At 53.6% G+C, this 19979-nt stretch overlaps 1 protein-coding gene across 2 annotated transcripts in view; it reads right to left on the bottom strand.

Annotated features, from left to right (window-relative positions):
• The window catches only part of CDC42BPB (CDC42 binding protein kinase beta), a 98200-nt gene that overhangs the window by 11370 nt on the left and 66851 nt on the right, over positions 1-19979 (bottom strand). For both annotated transcript variants that reach the window (XR_003031488.2, XM_024982176.2), the window contains exons 10-26: positions 19380-19546; positions 19185-19304; positions 18339-18472; positions 17733-17975; positions 15553-15663; positions 14303-14547; positions 14123-14228; positions 13624-13748; positions 13140-13245; positions 9468-9616; positions 8155-8249; positions 6227-6306; positions 3149-3238; positions 2794-2871; positions 1421-1526; positions 775-911; positions 112-251 (exon numbers count right to left, since the gene is read on the bottom strand). Coding sequence is in view for 1 of the 2 variants with exons in the window: in XM_024982176.2 (XP_024837944.1) it covers positions 112-251; positions 775-911; positions 1421-1526; positions 2794-2871; positions 3149-3238; positions 6227-6306; positions 8155-8249; positions 9468-9616; positions 13140-13245; positions 13624-13748; positions 14123-14228; positions 14303-14547; positions 15553-15663; positions 17733-17975; positions 18339-18472; positions 19185-19304; positions 19380-19546 (2232 nt within the window). In the remaining variant the exon portion in view is untranslated. The remainder of the gene's footprint in view (positions 1-111; positions 252-774; positions 912-1420; positions 1527-2793; positions 2872-3148; positions 3239-6226; positions 6307-8154; positions 8250-9467; positions 9617-13139; positions 13246-13623; positions 13749-14122; positions 14229-14302; positions 14548-15552; positions 15664-17732; positions 17976-18338; positions 18473-19184; positions 19305-19379; positions 19547-19979) is intronic.

The following is a 19979-nucleotide window of genomic DNA, read 5'->3' on the forward strand; positions in this document are numbered from 1 at the left end:
CTAAGGATGTGAAGGAAGGAACAAGGTTAAAGCGACCAAGCAGTGAACCCCTGCTGTAAGATGCGCAGGTCAGGCGACAGGCCCAGGACAGGGCGGGCCACACACACTGACCTGAGGTCCAGGACTTGGCTGGCCAGGACGCCGGGCTGGGCGGACTTGCCCTCGGGCAGGTCGTACAGGAAGAGCCTGCAGTCACAGACCACCGCGAAGGCTCGCTGCCACCCCTTCTTCACCCCGGTTGGTTTGGGGATCTGCAGATCAAAGTGACCGTGTTCCCCAGGGCCAGGGCGCCAGCCGCAGGCAGTGGAAAGGCAGGCCCGGGAGACTTCTTGGAGGCGGCTGCCGTGCCAGGGTCCTCCCCCGCTGCTGCTTGGCCGGCTGAGGCTGGGAGCAGAGCTGCGTCTGGGCCCAGGAAAGCTCGGGACGCTGCTGGGGAGGAGCCCCCCATCACCGAAGGGATTGCAGGAGACAAGGTGGGTGGCTCAGTGCATGGGCGTGCTCATAGCAGACGTGGCGTGCTGTGACACGTGGCGTGTCATGGAGTGCTGGGCCCGGCGCAGCCCCTTCAGATGGCACTGGGCTTAAAGCCCATCAGCCCAGGAGGTGGGACAAGAGGCCTTGGATGAGTGTTTCTGCGGGGTCCGAAGGACCCAGGAGGACAGGGCACCCGGAACTGGCACGTGGGGCAAAAGGATGGATTTCCAGTACAGCCGGGCGTGGCTATGGTCAGCAGGCTGGCCGCACACCTGAGCATGGCCGTGGGTCACGTCCTACCTTCACGTAGCCCTTGTAGGCTGTTCCGATGCCTCTCTGCACGTCCACACCTAGAGGCCGCTTGGACTGCTCGGGGGGGATGGGGCACACTTGGGGGGCGCGGTCTCTGCAGGACACGTGGCAGGCAAACGAGCACACTGCAAAGGCACAGGGGGCGCCGTGAAACCCGCGCCCCCGAAGCGGCGGTCACAGGGGACGCGTGGCACCCCCAAAAGGGACAGTTCCCACAGACACTCGGGGACACGGGTGTCAATTAACTTCTCTGCACACTCATTGGCCCTGGCACAGGGCAGGCACACGACTCGGAGGCGTGAAATGCTAGTAACGACAGACCCGGAAGAACAGGCCACACGGCGGTGCTTCTCCAGACGACTTGGTAGTGAAATATTTTAAAGCTCTTTTTACTCTGCTTTCCCTTACTTTGGAAAACAGATGTGGATGTTAATTTTACAGCAAACAAGGACGAGCAGGCACCCTGGCCACCCCGGAGCAGCGCACTGTCCGCTGCAGCAGGACTTCAGCCTTGGCTGGGCCCGGCTCAGCCAGCGGAGGAGCCTCCGGTGCCCCCTCCCGGTTGGGCCACCCCGGGCTCCAGGCCTTCACCACCCCTTCACCCCGGGCCCTCGCGGCGGGCGGGCGCACTCACCGTCGCAGGCGTAGCCCTGGCGGATCAGCCCCACCATCAGGGAGGTGCAGTGGCTGCATTGCGTGGGGCTGGAGAAGGACTTGATGCTCAGCTGGTGTGCCTTTGGCTGCAGGAAGGACGTCGAGGGTGAGACAGGGAGGTGGGGATGGGGCCACCTGCTCGTGAGCAAACGTTTCAACCTCCAGGGCGCGACCTCGAGAGGCTGAATCACGTGCTTTCACCATGAGGTACATGGCTCCCAGGGGTGCCATCCACGGAGAGGCTGACCCAGAGAACGAGCCCACATGCGCCTCCCACAGTGAGCACCCTCTCTGCCCACGCCAGTGAGGCTGGTGGGCCGGGGCGCCGCAGAGACGCCGCTGAAAACACACTGGCGCGAGCCCCTTGCCTGCAGGGGCTCCAGGGCTGGCCTGGGCTACATTTTGGGGTGCACAGCCCCCCCACTGCAGTTCATTCCTCCCAGGAAGAGTCTGGAAAACCCCAACACTCCTCACTGGGAACCGCGGCGCTGGTGAAGCTTAAGGCAGCAAAGAGGAGGGATCAGCGCCCTTCAGGGCACAGAAGACGTGGAGCCGTTTGTCAGAATGAGGGCTCAAGCAGCGCAAAACCCAGAGCCCGGTCTGCTCTCTGCCTCCCTGAGAGCCGCAAACCCACAGCCTGGCTGTCGGCTAGACTCAAGTGAAACCAAGCCCCGTCTCTAGCAGGCACGGCTGTCTGCAGCTTCAGCCTTAAGAGAGGCCGTGCCTACGTTAAAGAAGAAAAGCACCCAGCACGTGAGGCCAGATGCCTGCTCAGCTGGGAACCTAGGGCCTCATCACACCCTCAACGTCGGGCTCAGCTCTCCAAGATACACTGACGAGCACGACAAGTTAGGAAGCGGCACGTTCAGCAGCTTTCCATTTACGTGGGGGGAATATTGCCTCCCAAAAACCACGTGGTTCTCTAGGGCTCCAAGCGCAACCAGATACATGGGAATATGTGTGAAGCAGGGACTGAACGACACGTAACGGAGAGCGGCACACTACCGGGGGCGAGACGTGGTCTGGGGAGAGGGAAGAGGACCGGGGAGACCAGACTCTGAAATTTTCCAATTAAAATGCGCTCATGTGTCACTGGTTTAATTAAGAAAACACAGGGTCCTGACACTTTATGGCTCAACACACTACTCAGAAGAAAACCTTACTCTGTAAACGGAAACATTAAGCTCAGCGTGTTCACACAAAGCCCCGCTGCCCCGGGAAGAGCGAGCAGGGTCCTGACACTTTATGGCTCAACACACTACTCAGAAGAAAACACTACTCTGTAAACGAAAACATTAGGCTCAGCGTGTTCACACAAAGCCCCGCCGCCCCGCGAAGAGCGAGCAGGCCTACCTTTGGTCCCGCCAGAGCGAGGGTCTGTGCGCTGGGCAGCGGTACAGCCGGCAGCCTCGGAGGGGCCCGGGCCACGTCCTGGGGATAAGCGGGGACAGGTGAGCAGCGTCCAGCTCAGCGCACGCCTCACTCGGCAGCACCGATGAGCAGGAACCGTTCTGCAGTCTCAATCTACTGTGCTGTCGGGACAGCCGTGGAGCCGCCCTCAGCAGGCTGAGGCCCCACCGGGAATTCTCAAACGAGGCTGCCTCAGAGGGACAAGCTGTCAGGGCAGCGCCTGTGAGGGTCTGCGAGGCGCGCAGACATGGGGAGGGGTCAGAGCCCGGCTCTCGGGGGTCGACGGGGCGATGCTCACCTCCGGCTGCTCTGCGCCCGCGGCCACAGAGACCCCTAAGGACGCCTCTGGCTTTGGAGCTTGGGTTTCTTGCTCACTAGTGGAGCTGCTCTGAAAACAAAGGCAGAGAAACACTGTGGGGATACGGGAACTCATCCTGTGGAAGTCAGAGGCTAACTGCACGTTCTTCATTTAAAAAGCGCATTTCACTCGGGACTTGGGGTCCCAGCCCAGACTCAGTCCCACCACGGACCCCACCTCACTCACAACTGTCTTGCCTTCCCGAGACCACTGCCCTCAGCGTCCTGGGGTGGGGGCGACTGTGAGGGAGGGTTACCGCTGAGGCCTCACCCTCCAACCGCAGCCTGGTCCGCCCGCCCTCTGAGCTCGCAGGCCGTGACTCACTCTACACCCGGGAGCCCTAAGCTGAAGTGGCCACATGCTCCAGAACCTCATTTCTGGGACCGAGAATAAATTCTAACATTGAAAAGGGCTGTGGACCTATGACCAGAAGGAGGAATTTCCCTTTAAGTTCCATGACACAGGGAAGCAATGCTTGGTTCTAAGAATTCAAGACTCTCAAATTACTTTTACAAGCTGAAGCTAAAGCCACATTCTAAAACCACCTACAGATAACCTCAGGAGTGCTCCCGACTTGAACACTCCCTCGTCACCAGCAACTGTGTTTTACAAACACACACAATTTACATAGCATTGTCAACAGGTGACCCAGGGTAGCTGGGCAGGTAGTTCCACACCGAACTCCCATCGAACCACATCAGAGAAACACTTTCCACTGGCTCGAACTAACCAGGCTGCTGCCTAAGGAGCCAAACTCACAGGGAAGGCAGGGGGCACACAGAGACACATGCACGACTATGTGCTGCGGTGTGTAAATCCTAAGCACACTCGTCAGGGAAAGGCCAGATCCATTAGGCACAGGTATAAGCAACTTTCCCCCATAAACGAGGTATACAAATGAGTTTTTAGATAAATGCATTTTTAGATAAACGAAGGGCAAAAGAACATTTCGTAATTTAACTGCAGCCAAGGAACAGCCCCGCTAGTTTCATTTGGCCGGACAATTAACCGAAAGGGTGCAGACGGGATGGGGAGGGGTCCGCACTCGGAGGCGATGAGCACGGGCCCCGCGCCGGCAGTGACTGACTTCTTCCCAAGAGGCTGGCAGAGAGGACATGCGGGAGGAGACGGAGCCCTTGCTTGTGACAGACGGGAGGAACGAAAACCAGCATTCCCACCCGATATAAACCTCCAGGAAAACCTACTGATTCAGTGCTGTGGCCAGCATTTTAGTGTAAACCACAGCTTCGCACGGGGAAGGCAGACCAGGAGCTTCTATCAGAAGATTCTCAGGTCTGCAAACCCTCCTAACACACCTGACTCTGACCAAGGAGTTTTTCATCAGTAACTGTTCTTCCTACTTAAGTCACGGGCTAGCGAGGGGTGAAAATTAAACGTGAAAAACAGCAGGAGTGCTGGCTACAGGGGCCGGGGTCTCAGATCACGCGCAGCCTGCCCCTCCGGCCGCCCCCTGTGACAGAAGGGACGCGCTAGAGGCCGCCTGGCCCGTGGCCTGCCGCCGTCCACGAGCTCTAGAGAAAAGCCACCCCATCCCGGCCACAACCCGAGTCTCAGCCTCTCGGGAGTCTGTGTCTGGCCCTGCAGTGCTGGGAGGAGGCACGGGGCTGACCAGCAGCCTGTGTCTGGAAGAGCCGCCAGCGTGAACAGTTACATGTATTTGCTTCTTAAAAACTGAGGACTTAAGGGAAAAGGCAGCATCACACATTCGATAAAAACCCCTCTTGACAGGTGCATGTAAATAGGTGGGTGCCCAGAACACTGAGAGCAACACAGATCTGCTGTGGTTTTGTAACAACTGGTCTAGGCTAGGATCACGGTGGTCCGCTAACCTGCAGATGACCACTGGTGCCTCCTGAGTCCCTCTGGGGCAGGTCCACAGACACCACCTCCACCTGAGGGCCAAGAAGCTTAGCATTCCCAGTGCTGAGCCAAGAGGCCTCCACTCGCAGGAAGAACACACCATCTCCGGTATAGAGTTCACGTCAAAACTTCCAACCCATGTCTAATCGAGAGGAAAAGTGGAGGACAATCTACAAGACAACCGGTTTGGACACTACAAAAATATCAGGTTATAAAGAGGGGGTGGGGGGCGCGACTCCAGGTGGAAGGAGACCAGAGAGGCGCTGGCTCCTGGGCAGAGGGGGCGGCCTGTGCTCAGTGACCTCAGCAAAGAAGCACCGGGCACTTTGGTGTCTGGGGGTCCCGAAGCTCGTGCTCAAAAAGCTCCGTGTGTACAGAGAGAGGGAGAAAGCAAGGGGCCGATCGCCAGGCGGGAGGCACGTGTGTGTTCACCATGCTGCCTTCCGCCTTCCTGCAGGTGTACAGTGTTCTGGTAAAAAGGAAACAAAAGCAACGACAAACACATCGGGGGCCCGTTAGTGAGACCTGCCGTCACAATGTTCACCGGCTTGTCTCAGGGGTGGCCAGGAGGGGTCCACCCTGCAGTTTGGAGGAAGGAGGACCGACTGCCCCGCCTCCAAGGGGTGCCGTGAAGAGCCTCAGCGGCCGAGAAGGACCGGCCCAGCCGCTCCCAGGAGCTGCTTCCCGCGTCACGGGGGCTCTGGCTGCCTCCGGTGCGGTCACCCCGAGCGGAGGCGCTGAGCTGCACCACCAGGACCCCAACAGGGGGCCCAGAGCCAGGCTGTTCTTCCATACCACCCACCCCACCCATCGGCGAGTCTGCACAGAAGCCCCTGAAGGGGTAACGTGACCAGCTGCAGGGGGAGAATGTGTGTTTTAAAAACTGTCTGAAACACTCACTGCCCAGGCGGAGGCTGGCGGGGGTCTCTTTCCTGAAGGTGCCAAGCACTTCCTTCACCCCATGTGATTTGAGGAAGTGGGAACGCTTCTCTGGGTGCACTTCACGTACCTTAACTGTCTCAAACTGTCACATGTTAACTTACTGGTATGTTTGTGGTCACAGGTAGCCAAACCAAATTAAACTATTAATATTTCTAATTTATCATAAATTCATTTGTCACTTAAAAAAATACTTACTCTAAATGTCAGATCATGTGCAAGAGGTGCAGTGTTGAAATACTCAAAAATAGAATCCTGAAAATCTGGAAGTTTGAGTCCTGTAAGAATAAAACGAGACTTGTCAAGGTACAAAATTTAAGACTGTTTCTTAAGCTTTATGGGAAGAATCAGTATCATCAAAATAGCAATGCTCTGTAAGTGAACTGACAAATCTGATGCGATTACAGTAAAAATACCATTAAACTTGCCCCAGAGCTGGACATCTGGAATAACCAAGGAAGACTACCTGGCAAAAAGGTGGTAGGAAGACTACCTACCACCCCTCTAAAAATTAGGGGGTGGTAGGGGAGGAGACCTACTAAATACTGACGCAGATTCACTGAAGCACATGTTCTAATTAGAAGCATGGGTCCTGCCCGTGGACAATGAACAAGGTAGAAACGCAGAAACAGCCCTCAGCCCCCATGGCAACTCATCTCATCTACGGTGAGACTGACATCTGAAGTCAGCATCGAGAGGAACTTTTTAATGACTGGCATCAGACAGCTAACAAGCCTCAGAAAAAAAGACAGAATGGGTCCTCCTCAAACTGTATGTCACAGTAACTTCCCAATGGGTCAGTAATCTAAATTTTAAAAATGAAGTCACAGAAGTATCTGAAGAAAACATGGGTGAATTACTTGAACAACTGGGGATTTGGGGAATATTTCCCTATGACTTAAAATAGGGAAAAAAACTAACAAATCTGACACATAAAAATTAAAATAGCAAAACAAAATGAAAACGATAACAAAAAAACACCTAATGCTTGGCAAAAAAAAAAAAAAATCGGGCTTCCCTGGTGGCTCAGTGGTAAACAATCTGCCTGCAGACGCAAGACACACGGGTGTGATCCCTGATCCAGGAAGATCCCACTGGCCGAGGGGCAGTTAAGTCTGTGCGCCACGACTACTGAGCTCTGTGCTCTAGAGCCCAAGGACCGCAGCAAGGGAAGGCCACACGCCCTAGAACCCGCGCTCTGCCGTGAGAGAGGCCACAGCGACGAGAAGCCCACCGCAGGGGCTCCTGCAGCAACGAAGACCCAGCACAGCCAAGGATAGATAAAATTAAAAAAAAAAATAAGCCAAGGAAAAAGACAAAAAGACAAACTAAGATTATTTGCAACTTTTGTCAAACAAAAGACTCTAGCCCTCAACATATAAACAGCTTCTAAGAATTAAGAAAAAGCCACAGTCTGAACTTTTACAAATGAGTAGAAAATACCAATCTATAAACCACAGAGTGAGGTACAAACTGCCCTCAAACACATGAAAAGATGCTCAACCTTGCTCGTAAGAAATGTGAATGTGGTGCCACTTCTCACCCGCTCCAAGCGAGGTCACCCCTGGTGGGTGAGGCTGCAGGGCAGGGACCCCCGCCTGCCCTGTGCCGGGGACATAAACCCACAGCCCAGGAGCAGAACCCAGAGCCGGCACGGCTGAGCCTGATTGTGCGCACGCTCCCCCTCCACCAGCAGCCCTGCAGCAAATGTCGCACGCACGCGGCACGCCCCGCCGCAGGGGACTGGAGCAGCAGGACTCCCAGCGGGTACTGTGCCGAGCCGGCTGCACGAAGACCCGGGCCGCCAGCCAAGGGTCGTGGCCTCGCCCGAGCACAGGTCAGGGCAGGCCAGGCCTCTGTGAGGCCTAATGATACAGACACAGGCACCTGCTTTATATTTTCAAGATGGAACAAAGGGAAGAATACACCGAAAACTGTGGCTGCCTTTTTGGGAAGGCATCTTTGGACATACCCTATTTCAAAATTTGGGCTTTGGGATTAGGGTAAGCGCTTTCCTTATAGAACTAAAAACCATTAAAATTAAAAGAAATTAAATCTAAAATAAAACCATTTCATTAAAAAAGGTTTATATGTAAACAATTCAGAAGCTTATGATACTAATTTACCAGTATCTGCTCTAAACTTTTCTTCCATCTTCTTCTTCAAAATTTCCATTTCTTCTAGTAGTTCTCTATTTTTGGCTTCAGAATCCTTTAGTTTGCTAAAATACAAAATAAAAGGCTTTAAGTGCCCTGAGCTCAGGTCATCTCTGTGCTGGTTCAGAGTGTCAAAGTAGGCAGGTTGGTAGGAAGGGGGTGTGTGTGTGTGTTGGGGGGGTTGCTTCTCCCAGGCGTCTGGGAAAGCACCCAGACCCAATGGACAGACACTCAAGCCCACTCTCAGCATCAGCTGCTGCTCACTGCGTCATGGATCATACACGAGCTTCACTTAAAAAGTCACAGTTTACAAAGTGTTATCTCATGAGGCCCTAATGGAGTCCCCAACGGCCCCACCTCTGAGGACGCACGGCTCAGCTGTCCTCAGTCACTCAGCTGTCAGGCCCCAGGCGTCTTCCCTGGAATGAGCGCAACAGTGGGCCGCACAGAAGAGCCGCACCACTGCACGCACAGTGGGGCCTCTGCTCCCAGCGGGGCGAGGACGGGCCAGCACCGGGCCCAGCGGACCCTGGCGGGGAGGCAGGCAGCAAGCCTCGCTCAGAGCCCTGTGGTGATCATGGTGACGCCAGGGGAACCGGTCACCGCCCGCCCCTCACCCCTCTCTGTGAGGCCTCACAGGGATGCTGGAAGGGTCATGTGTTTTCACAGTAACGGTCTCACAGCAGCCCCAAGCAGAGGCAGTATATTTAAACAGCAGCTGTTACCACCATCAGTTTTTCAGCCCCAAACTGACACGATTTCCTGTCAGTGACACCATCACTTCCAGGTCCCCCCCATGAAGACGTGTCAGGGCTTGGCCAACCACGTGGACAGGTCCACCGCAGGCAGGTCGGCCCAGCTTTCTTAAGGCTGCAGCTCATTACAGACCCTGAGGGAACAGAACAGAACCCACAGACGGCAGGCTCTCATCAAACGTCTGCTGAACTCACTGCCTTGTCAAACAGTGTTTTCTATGACTGCTTGAAGGTGGGGAAAAATTCTGAATATTTTAGTGTGTTGATTTTAGCTTTTAAAGAAAAAAACGCTAAGCTGAAGAGGTGGACAGGAAGGCCAGAGAGGTGTCCATGGATATGTGGGTCCTGTCACCCAGCTCAGGGCGGCAAGCACCCTGTTCACACTCAGAAAGAGACACAGACACTTCAAAACTGCAGACTCACACACGCTCATTCTGTCCTGAAAACCCTGCACATGCTCCCAGGCCTGGGCACCGAGCGCCAGGAACAGCACTCTGCTCGTCCCAACAGCCCCGGGTTGGCAGGCACCTTTCAAAGGAGAGGTTCACGTCCTTGACCTTCCTCAGCTCCTCCTGCACAAGCTGCTTGGCCCGGATCTCCGCTTCCAGGGCCGACTGCAGTTCCAGCCGTGCAGACATGTCCAGCTTCTGACTGCGGCGAACTTTCCAGAGCGGGTCCTGCAGAGGTGGTTTCAGATGTTAAAACACATTCTGAACCAACTCACTCCTTTAACAACATTAACGCTAACAGGCAATTTATCTTCTTTGAATCTTAAGACTTTATTATATTTAAATATTAACTCTCGGATGTTATTAAATTCCATGGGACCCAATTTTAGTTTTGGTATTTTGTAAGTTCTTTCTTAGAGATCTTCTAAAGAATAAAATTTACTTTCTTAAAAATAAAACTGAGCTGATAGGGTAATTTCTCTACATGGTCCCAGTACACTCTTTTACCAATTTAAGCTATATTCTAGGATCAGAGTTATTCTTATTTTTCTACCTCTTGAAACATCGTGCCCTGTTATCATCTTAGTAATTACATCATTAAAAGACTAAAATAATAAGAGAAAGGAAGCGCGATGGGATGAACTGAAGGATGAAGCTACAGGGAAATAAACCAGTTGAGGACAGCTTCTTTCTTATTGAGACTCCAGATGTATTTCACTGACTTTCAAGAGTATAAGAGAAATCTGGAGAGACTGTCTTGGTAGGCTTTTATTTACGTTTTCACTGAAAACAGTTAAGAATTTTTCATTTTTCCTCCGTAGGAGTAAAGAGGAGACGGGGGTGTGGGGAGCACGTGGGGCGCCACCTACTGGCAACAAAGGGACCAGCCACAGGGAGGCTCAGGTGAGCAGACCCAGGAGGAAGCAGGTAACACTTCCAAGGATGGAGCAGCGAGCTGCGCGGCGCTGGAGCGGCGAGCGGCCGAGAGGAGATACCCCACGTCCAAGGTCACAGAAACCCCAGTAATATGGTAGGGCGCTAAGAGGGCATCAGAGGGCAGATAGAAACCACAATCACAGAGAACTAACCAATCTGATCACATGGACCACAGCCTTGTCTAACTGAATGAAACTATGAGCCATGCCATGTAGGGCCACCCAAGAAGGATGGGTCACGGTGGAGAGATCTGACAGACTGTGGTCCACCAGAGAAGGGAACGGCAAACCACTTCAGTATTCTTGCCTTGAGAACCCCATGAACAGTATGAAAAGGCAAAAAGATAGGACACTGAAAGATGAACTCCCCAGGTCAGCAGGTGCCCAAATGCTACTGGAGATCAGTGGAGAAATAACTCCAGTAAAAATGAAAAGACGGAGCCAAAGCAAAAACAACACCCAGTTGTGGATGTGACTGGTGACGGAAGCAAGGTCTGATGCTGTAAAGAGCAATATTGCATAGGAACCTGGAATGTCAGGTCCATGAATCCAGGCAAATTGGAAGTGGTCAAACAGGAGACAACAAGAGTGAATGTCGACATTTTAGGAAGCAGCGAAATAAAATGGACTGGAATGGGTGACTTTTACTCAGAAGACCATCATATCTACTACTGCGGGCAGGAATCCCTCAGAAGAAATGGAGTAGGCATCATAGTCAACAAGAGAGTCCGAAATGCAGTACTTGGATGTAATCTCAAAAACAACACCACCCTTATGGCAGAAAGCAAAGAACTAAAGAGCCTCTTGATGAAAGTGAAAGAGGAGAGTGAAAAAGTTGACTTAAAGCTCAACAGTCGGAAAACTAAGATCATGGCATCTGGTCCCATCACTTCATGGGAAATAGATGGGGAAACAGTGATAACAGTGTCAGACTTTATTTTTTGGGGCTCCAAAATCACTGCAGATGGTGACTGCAGCCATGAAATTAAAAGATGCTTACTCCTTGGAAGGAGAGTTATGACCAACCTAGACAGCATATTAAAAAGCAGAAACATTACTTTGCCAACAAAGGTCCGTCTAGTCAAGGCTATGGTTTTTCCAATAGTCATGTATGGATGTGAGAGTTGGACTATAAAGAAAGCTGAGTGTCGAAGAATTGATGCTTTTGAACTGTGGTGTTGGAGACGACTCTTGAGAGTCTCTTGGACTGCAAGGAGATCCAACCAGTCCATCCTAAAGGAGATCAGCCCTGGGATTTCTTTGGAAGGAATGATGCTAAAGCTGAAACTCCAGTACTTTGGCCACCTCATGCAAAGAGTTGACTCATTGGAAAAGACCCTGATGCTGGGAGGGATTGGGGGCAGGAGGAGAAGGGGACGAGTGGATGAGATGGCTGGATGGCATCACCGACTCGATGGACATGAGTTTGGGTGAACTCCGGGAGTTGGTGATGGACAGGGAGGCCTGGTGTGCTGCGATTCATGGGGTCGCAAAGAGTTGGACACGACTGAGCGACTGAACTGAACTGAATTTGTAAACATGATGGCAAGAAAAAAGTAGAAATGAGGAACATAAACTGCTTATTCTAATCGGTGTTTATAAATGTAAATACGAAAATGCTTCCAATCACAAAGAACACAGCTGTTTTTTTCCTTCAATAAGATCATGAACCGTCAATGTTTTCCAAAGTATTGTGTTTTGATGATGGAAGCGTGAGAAGAGTGAGAGGTGAGGATGCGCTGGAACCCGTCTGGGAGGGACTCCCAAGGTTCTGGGTCTACAGGCCGGGTGTGCTGCGGGTTCTGTGTGCTGGGACAGGCAGCTCGGTCTCCCTGGCCCCCGCCTCAAACCAGAACATGGAATAAAACTGTGGGTCCACAAAGTTTAATTCTAGCTGGAATTCTAATGAGGTCGTTCCTCTTTCCCTGCACTCTTACTCTGCGATTCTCACACGCGCATGTTTAACAAGGGGGACAGAGGAGAGGGACCAGCACCAGCAGCCTGGCGCTGGCCACACTCTGGGCTCACAGAGTCACACGGGCCACCGAACACCGGATCATCACACTGACGAAGCACCCGATACAAGGGCGCTGCTGCTGCTGAGTCGCTTCAGTCGTGTCCGCCTCTGTGCGACCCCATGGACTGCAGCCCACCAGGCTCCCCCGTCCCTGGGATTCTCCAGGCAAGAACACTGGAGTGGGTTGCCATTTCCTTCTCCAATGTATGAAAGTGAAAAGTGAAAGTGAAGTCGCTCAGTCGTGTCCGACTCTGTGCGACCCCATGGACTGCAGCCCACCAGGCTCCTCCGTCCATGGGATTTGCCAGGCAAAGTACTGGAGTGGGGTGCCATTGCCTTCTCCATACAAGGGCAGAGTCCCATGCTAACTTAAGCCTGCTAACTCAACAGGGATTTGCTAGACAAATGAATGGTGGGGAAGCAATCTGTGATCCCCTGACAACTGACAAGGTGCTGGCTGCAGGCAGTAACGAATCCGCCTGCCAACGCAGGGGACATGGCTTTGACCCCCGGTCTGGGAAGACCCCACCTGCCGCAGAGCAGCTACGCCTGTGCACCACCACTACTGAAGCCTGTGTGCTCGCAGCCCGTGCTCCACAGGAGACCTGCCCAGCGAGAGGCCACGCACCGCAACTAGAGAGCAGCCCGTGCCGCCACTAAGACCCCACACAGCCATCGATTCCTAAATTAGAAAAGACGCAGGCCTCACAGGAGCCTCTGATGTCACTGAACTCACACTAAGGTGGAGCCACTGACAGCCACAAAGCAACACAGACGCGGCTTCCAGACCCAGACCTACCAGCGTCCTCGATCCCAGACTGGAGCTCCGCAGCGTCTCGAGCTCTTCGGTCATCTTAGAGGCCAGGGCCTGGAGGTAACCCCGGGCGTCCTTCTCGTCGCTGACCCTAGAGGGGAAAGGGCCGTCCTGTGAGCGAGCACTGCCTGCTGTCCCTCCTCAAGACATGGAGGCTCAGCACCTCACCACCCAGGCACCGTGACCGCTGACCCCTGGTCAGGACAGTCCCAGCTCACTCTCTGGGCTCCTGGAAGCTCTGCTCCATCGCCACATGTGGGGCCAGCCCGACCCACACCGTGGGCCACGTGGGGTGCTGCCTCCCACTTGCAGTCCCACGTCACGGTCACAGGACTGAACTCCTGCCCCCGGATGTTACCGATTTGGGGGAGACGAGGTGAACTGGGTACCGAGCCCGCAGAGGAGCAGCGTGAGGTGTGGAGGCGGGGGAGGTGGCTGGGGAACCGTGACCAGGCCCGCGGGCACGTACCACTGGATGATTTCTGCAATCTGGGCCTCCCAGTGGGCGACCGACTCCTTCTTGGCTGCCAGATCCTGCAGCTCATCCTCCAGCTGCCTATTCTGAGCCGTGAGCTTGTCCACAAAGGAGCAGAGCTGGCGGGAAACGGTCAGGACACACGATTCATTACTCGTTTACACATGACGTCAGCACCGCAAAACTGCAGGCTCTTTTGAAAGGTCTTCACATTTTCATTCACCATTATGAGGGTTTGCCAACCTAACTTCGAATGTGGGGTTCCTGGCCATATGTAACTTAAGCCCTGCTTCAACAGAAATGTGAGTGTCAAAGTGATCAGAGCTAGTGGTTACAGATAATCAGCAGCTTGTAACTAAATGAAGACATCCCACTTTGAAGACTAAACATATTCCATCATTTAGAAATTAAGTTACTTAAAACCCCAACTTCTAAGACTCAAGAGTGAAAAGAATGGCAGCTTCCACAGAGCGACACTCAGCCCTTCGATCACCTTCTCGTTCTCGGCAGTCAGCTTCTTGTTCTCCTCGAACAGCATCGCCCTCTCCCGCTCGTACTTATCCCTGATGGTGCCCACGGCCTCCTCCATCTCGCTGTGCCTGAGGACGCAGGACAGGCGTCAGGGCCCCCGGCCGCGGCGCGCCCCCGGCCCTGCCCCCACACGCGCACTCACCGCTCTCGCCGGGACTTCTCCAGCTTGTCCTTCAGCACCATCACCTCTTTCTGCAGGGCCAGCTGCTGGCTTTCGGAGTCGTGCACCTCCTTCTTCACGTTCTTCACCTCCAGCACGTGGGAGGCCTCGCGTCTCACCAGCTCCTCTTCATAAAACAGGACTTTCTTCTCGAGCTCAGATTTTATCTTGGAAATCTCCTGCTGATGTTCTAGGGCGGCACCTGGCCCACGGCCCCCCTGCTTCATCTGAGGACAAAGGTTGGGACAGATCAGAAATCTCTGCATCCTCCTCGAGGGCCCCGCCTCACCCCGCCCATAGCAGACACAGTAAGGGCTCCCGACGGCACGCACTGATCCTTCCCACGGCTGCAGGGCAGGCTTTGCGGGGGTGGGGGGTTCTGCCCTGGAAAGGTTGAGTCCAGATTTGCCTGGGACCCCAAGGCCCTGCTCACACTCTGATGTGAGTGGCCCTCAAGGTCTCCTCATGTGGTCTGTTCATTCACACCAGAGGATTCTCTGGAGGGCCCTGAGTCAGGCACCTCCTGCTGACAGGGTCACACAGGGTTTCTGCTGTCATGGGTGGTGACGTGGGCACTGAGCTGTCAGGCTAGGAGGGTCGTAGGGGTGAGGGGGTGAGGAGAGCGGGGTGGGGGGCGAGCTGCACGAGGCTGGACAACAGGAGGGCGTCGGGGAGGCTGGAAGGTGGGGTTGGGGTTATTCGAGAGCGCAGGAAGCCATCAGCGGCCAGTAGAGGCGTGACGGGCTCTGACTCTGGAGTGACACGCTGCCTGGAGAGGACAGACTACAGAGGTGAAGAGAGGGACCGGGAGACGCAGTCACGGCACCAAGTCTAGTCGAAGGGCCAGCTATGAGAGGGAGGAGACTGCTGTCTCCATCGCACAGATGAGGAGAAAGGCTCAGAAAGTGGAGGCCCGTATCTGAGGTCTCTCAGCTAACAGGGAGCTCCTACAGCCCCACCCCACCTCAGCCCCCTGCGGACAACCAGCAGGACATGGGCTGTGAGGAGCCCTTCCAGAATGACCTGCACTGAATTCACAGACCAAGACACAGAGAAAGCAAGAGGTGTCAGTGTACGAGGGCTGGTTCTAGGAGGTCAAGTGAAGGATCTGGTTCTGAAAAGCGAAAAGCTCCCACGAGCTTCCACGTCGGGATCCCGGGACTCCCACCCACTGGCTGCCAAGGACCACGGCCTGCCCCGCTCCCTCGGTGAGGAGAGACTCGCAGCGCTACCTTGAGGGCCTCGAGCTCGCTCTCCACTTGCTTGGAAAAGTTCTCACTGTGCTCCCGCAGCTTTCGCTCCTTGGAGGCCTCGGCCACCGCGTCCTCGAGCTGCACCTCCAGCTGAGGAGGGAGAGAGCGCTGCTTACCGCAACCCGCCAGGCCCACCGTGGCTGGAGCCCTCCTGGGGAGGCAGTCCCAGGGAACCGAGTCTCCAGAAAGCTTCCTGATTCTTCACGCTCCCTCAGATTCCATCACAAGTTAATGGCTGAGAAATACACGTTGGGACTTAACTAGAATGGCTGGTTAGCTTAAATTCTAATTTAAACGGATACACTGAAACTGAATTTCAAGAAAAGATACAAGTTTGTGAAAACAAGGATTTCTGATGCCTGCAGAACACAGATTCATTGTCCAAAGGGGAGATTCCAAACACACACCAGCGTGGAGAGGGTAAGGAGGTCTGTGTACCATGACCCTGCCTCAAGCTGAGCACCCCGGGCCCAGCTGCTTTGGCTGCAGGGCTACCCCCAGAACCAGAAGGGCTGTGCCCAACCAGGGGTTCACTGAAGAGAGCTGTGGTTGGCTGTAATTATTAACACAAGTGTCCTGGGGTTCCACAACCAACTGTCTAAGAAGAAAGCACAGCCATCTTGAGGCCAAAGGACAAAGAGCCCTGAACATGAATGGAACAGAACAGGTATTTCCAGGCCCTCCTGGCAGTGTACTGAGGGAACCCCAACAAATTTATAGGTAGGGCTGCAGGAAATATGCTGCCTGTTAAGAGCAGAACATATCGAACCTTCTAGGATAGCAGTTTTCAAAGTGGGGTCCTGAGGCCCTTGAGGATCTGCAAGGCCTTCCTCCTCTAATTCCCTATCTTAGGAGCTAGGTTTTCTTCATGTAAATTATACAGCAAAGGTTATCACTACAGACAACACAGAAACACATATGAGAATCTGGGTGCTTTCTACTAAATCAGACATTAAAGAAATGCACAAAAATGATCATGGCATCCAGTCCCATCACTTCATGGCAAATAGATGGGGAAACAATGGAAACAGTGAGAGACTTTTATTTTCTTGGGCTCCAAAAATCACTGCAGATGATGACTGCAGCCATGAAGTTAAAAGATGCTTGCTCCTTGGAAAAAAAGCTATTAAGAACCTAGACAGCATATTAAAAAGCAGAGACATTCTTTTGTCGACAAAGGTCTGTCTAGTCAAAGCTGTGGTTTTTCCAGTGGTCGTGTATGGATGTGAGCTGGACCATAAAGAAAGCTGAGCACTGAAGAATTGATGCTTTTGTGGTGTTGGAGACTATCGAGAGTCCCATGGACTGCAAGGAGATCCAACCAGTCAGTCCTAAAGATCAGTCCTGAACATTCACTGCAAAGACTGATGCTGAAGCTGAAACTCCAATACTTTGGCCACCTGATGCGAAGTACTGACTTCTTGGAAAAGACCCTGATGCTGGGAAAGATTAAAGGCAGGAGGAGAAAGAGATAACAGAGGATGAGATGGTTGAATGGTATCACCGATGGACATGAGTTTAAGCAAGTTCCTGGAGTTAGTGATGGACAGGGAAGCCTGGTGTGCTGCAGTCCATGGGGTCGCAAAGAGTCAGATACGACTGAGCGACTGAAATGAACTGAACTGAATCCGTCTGTGGTTATGTGAACATTTTTCAGTTTTAACTTCTAAGTTGTTAAACATTAAGGCCTGTAACCAAATACACATAAGCTCCCTGGGGCCTTGGTGACCTTCTGAGTGTCGAGGGTCCCAGAGTCAGTCTCGGTCCCTGGGCTGAGATGGGCCCTCCACCCGCTTCTAGCCTTCAGTTCTTGGAAGCCATGCCACATCACGTCACGGCATGTTTCTATGGTACTTCTGGGGCACAAAGCCCTCTACTTTAAAACTTTACTACTACAGAGACCTGTTTTAATAATTTCACAAATGTATGTATGTATCTTGTACTACAGAGACCAGTTTTAATAATTTCACAAATGTATGTATGTATCTTGTACTACTACAAGATAAACACTTGGCAGAGAAACTTACTTGGCTTCACATGAAATTTAAGATCCATTTTACTTCCCAGTGATTTACGGGATGCAGCCCGAGCTCTCAAAGCCACCTTACCGGGACCCTCCAGACACCCCATCAACACAGCCCGACGCCGCGAGACGCTACCTCCTTCCGGCCCTTGTCGGCCCTGCGGACCTCCTGCCTCAGTGCGTCGATCTTCTGCATGGCCGCCTCCACCTCCTCCTCTCGGTCCCGCAGCTGCCGTGACACCTTCTGCTTCTGGGAGCGCAGCTCAGCCATGCGTTCGTTGAGCTCCGAGAACTCCTGCAGGGCCAGCTTCCGCTGCTGGTGGGCGTCTTTCAGCTCTCGGGCCTGGGACTTTAACCGCTCGGAAGCCTCGATCAATTGCTGAACACAAGGAGTTACAGGCTGTTTACATTTGCCTAACAAAGACCGGAAGGTGAGAAGCATCACCTGTTGCTGTGTCAAGGGTTTGAAGTGACAGCAAATGCTGGTGAAAAGCTGCAGCCTCAGCCTCGAAAACTGAGCTCCCCGGGAAGGCCCTCTGTCGGCCCCAGCACAGCCTGAAGGCCACCAGGGCCCAGGGAGCCCACGAGGTGCCCAAGCTTGCCTGGCTCAGGAATCCCGACCTCTCCCGTGTCATCACACCATCAGAGAGGTGGATGAAGGCCTGCAAGTCTCCGACGTTTCCATGAACGCAACTGCACACTCCGCGAAGCCATGCACTTTCCCACAGACGGGCCCGCCTACCTTGTGGAGGTCCTCCTTCTCCTGCCGCACCACGCGGTACTGCTTCTCCAGGCCCTTCAGCCGCTGCGCGGAATCCTCGTGCTCCTGGCGGAGAGTCACCGTGTCCTCGAGCTGCCGTTCCAGCCGACTGGAGTCTGAGCGAAACAGGAAACAAGCCGGGATCCCTTACACGCGCGTGGCCGCCAGCACATCTGACAGACCCCCCAGACTTGGCTCTGACGTGTGTCCACACCCTCTCCCTGGGGACGTGAGCCCCGGGGCGCCTGCGGCCCGTCTGGCCCTCGCTCCCGTGTAACAGACAAGCACAGCTGGGCAGTGTGGGAGGGTCTCGGTGAGTAAGGCACTCAATGGCAGCCTTTTCTCGGATCAGGAAGGTGGGTCCCAGAAGGAAGCAGAGAGACGGCCACTGACTCGGGGTTGATTTGAGATGAGTCATGTGTAGCGCCGACCCACATGTCAGGCTAAGGGCTGGGACTTAACGGTGCCTTGAGTCTTCAGGAAGCTCTGATAACTGGGAGCCACAAAACATGACTCTGGTGACACCAGATCTAGCACTTTAACATTGAAGAGGAAGCCCAGCTGTGGGAGAGAGCTCCAGAAAGAGAGAGTTATGGCTGTTCTGTCTCATATATATAAAGCATTAATTCTAACAGCTCAAATCATTTCCTATAGTGTTAAGGTTAGGCACGTTAGAGAAATCATTTAAAATAAACTGACAAAACTTTGCTAAACTTTAACTTTTTTTCCCTGCTTTTCCATCCAATGGAAAGGACTCCGAGAATGTTCTTTGCAGAAAGGAAGATCTGAGAACAGAGAGTCTAAGCAGGGTGACCTTAGAACACTCACCTGCTATCTTATTCTTCAAACGTTCGATCTCTTCGTTCAGCCGTTTGATCTCTTTGTCCCGGGCTGCACCGCCCAGGGTCCGGGCTGAGCCATGGAGGGACTGGACGGTCTGTGTGGACTCTGGGGAGGAGACGCATGTGAGCACGGGCCGTGGGGGGGAGAGGGCGGTCCCCGAGCAGAGGCCCCACCCCTCACCCTGCAGCTTCCGGCTCAGCTCCAGCCTCTCCTGCTCCAGCCTCCGGATGCGTCTCTCGTAGGCCTCCACCTGCAGGCTGGCCTCCAGATCGCGCTGCACGCCCTCATCTCTGGTCAGTGTGCTGGACTGCAGGATGCTCTTCAGAGAGCCCCGGTCAGAGAAGCAGCTGCAGATAAAGCAACAGCGTGTTCTCACCCACGGAGACTTTACAGGGACTTCATTAATGTTTAGAAACTTCCTGGGGTAAAAGATAAGCCTTTTCAAACTGGCAAACAAAATCACCTGTGAAAAGACTATTGTTTATGGAGCCAAAACCAGACAAGAGTCTTCCTTGCCCCAAACCACTGGGTGGCAATGGGTAGTGAGAGGGCTGGTTAGACAGAGCACCTCTGCAGGGCTGGGAAGTATAATTCTCTTTCTTTCTTTTATTGAAGTACAGTTGATTCTGGAGAAAGCAATAGCAACCCACTCCAGTATTCTTGCCTGGGAAATCCCACGGAGAGAGGAGGCTGGTGAGCTATAGCCCGTGGGGTTGCAGGAGTTGGGCGTGACTTAGTCACTGAACAGACGATGTGGATTCACTTCACTGTGATGGCGCC

This window comes from Bos taurus, chromosome 21 (assembly GCF_002263795.3).
Source record: "Bos taurus isolate L1 Dominette 01449 registration number 42190680 breed Hereford chromosome 21, ARS-UCD2.0, whole genome shotgun sequence".
Lineage (NCBI taxonomy): Eukaryota > Metazoa > Chordata > Mammalia > Artiodactyla > Bovidae > Bos > Bos taurus.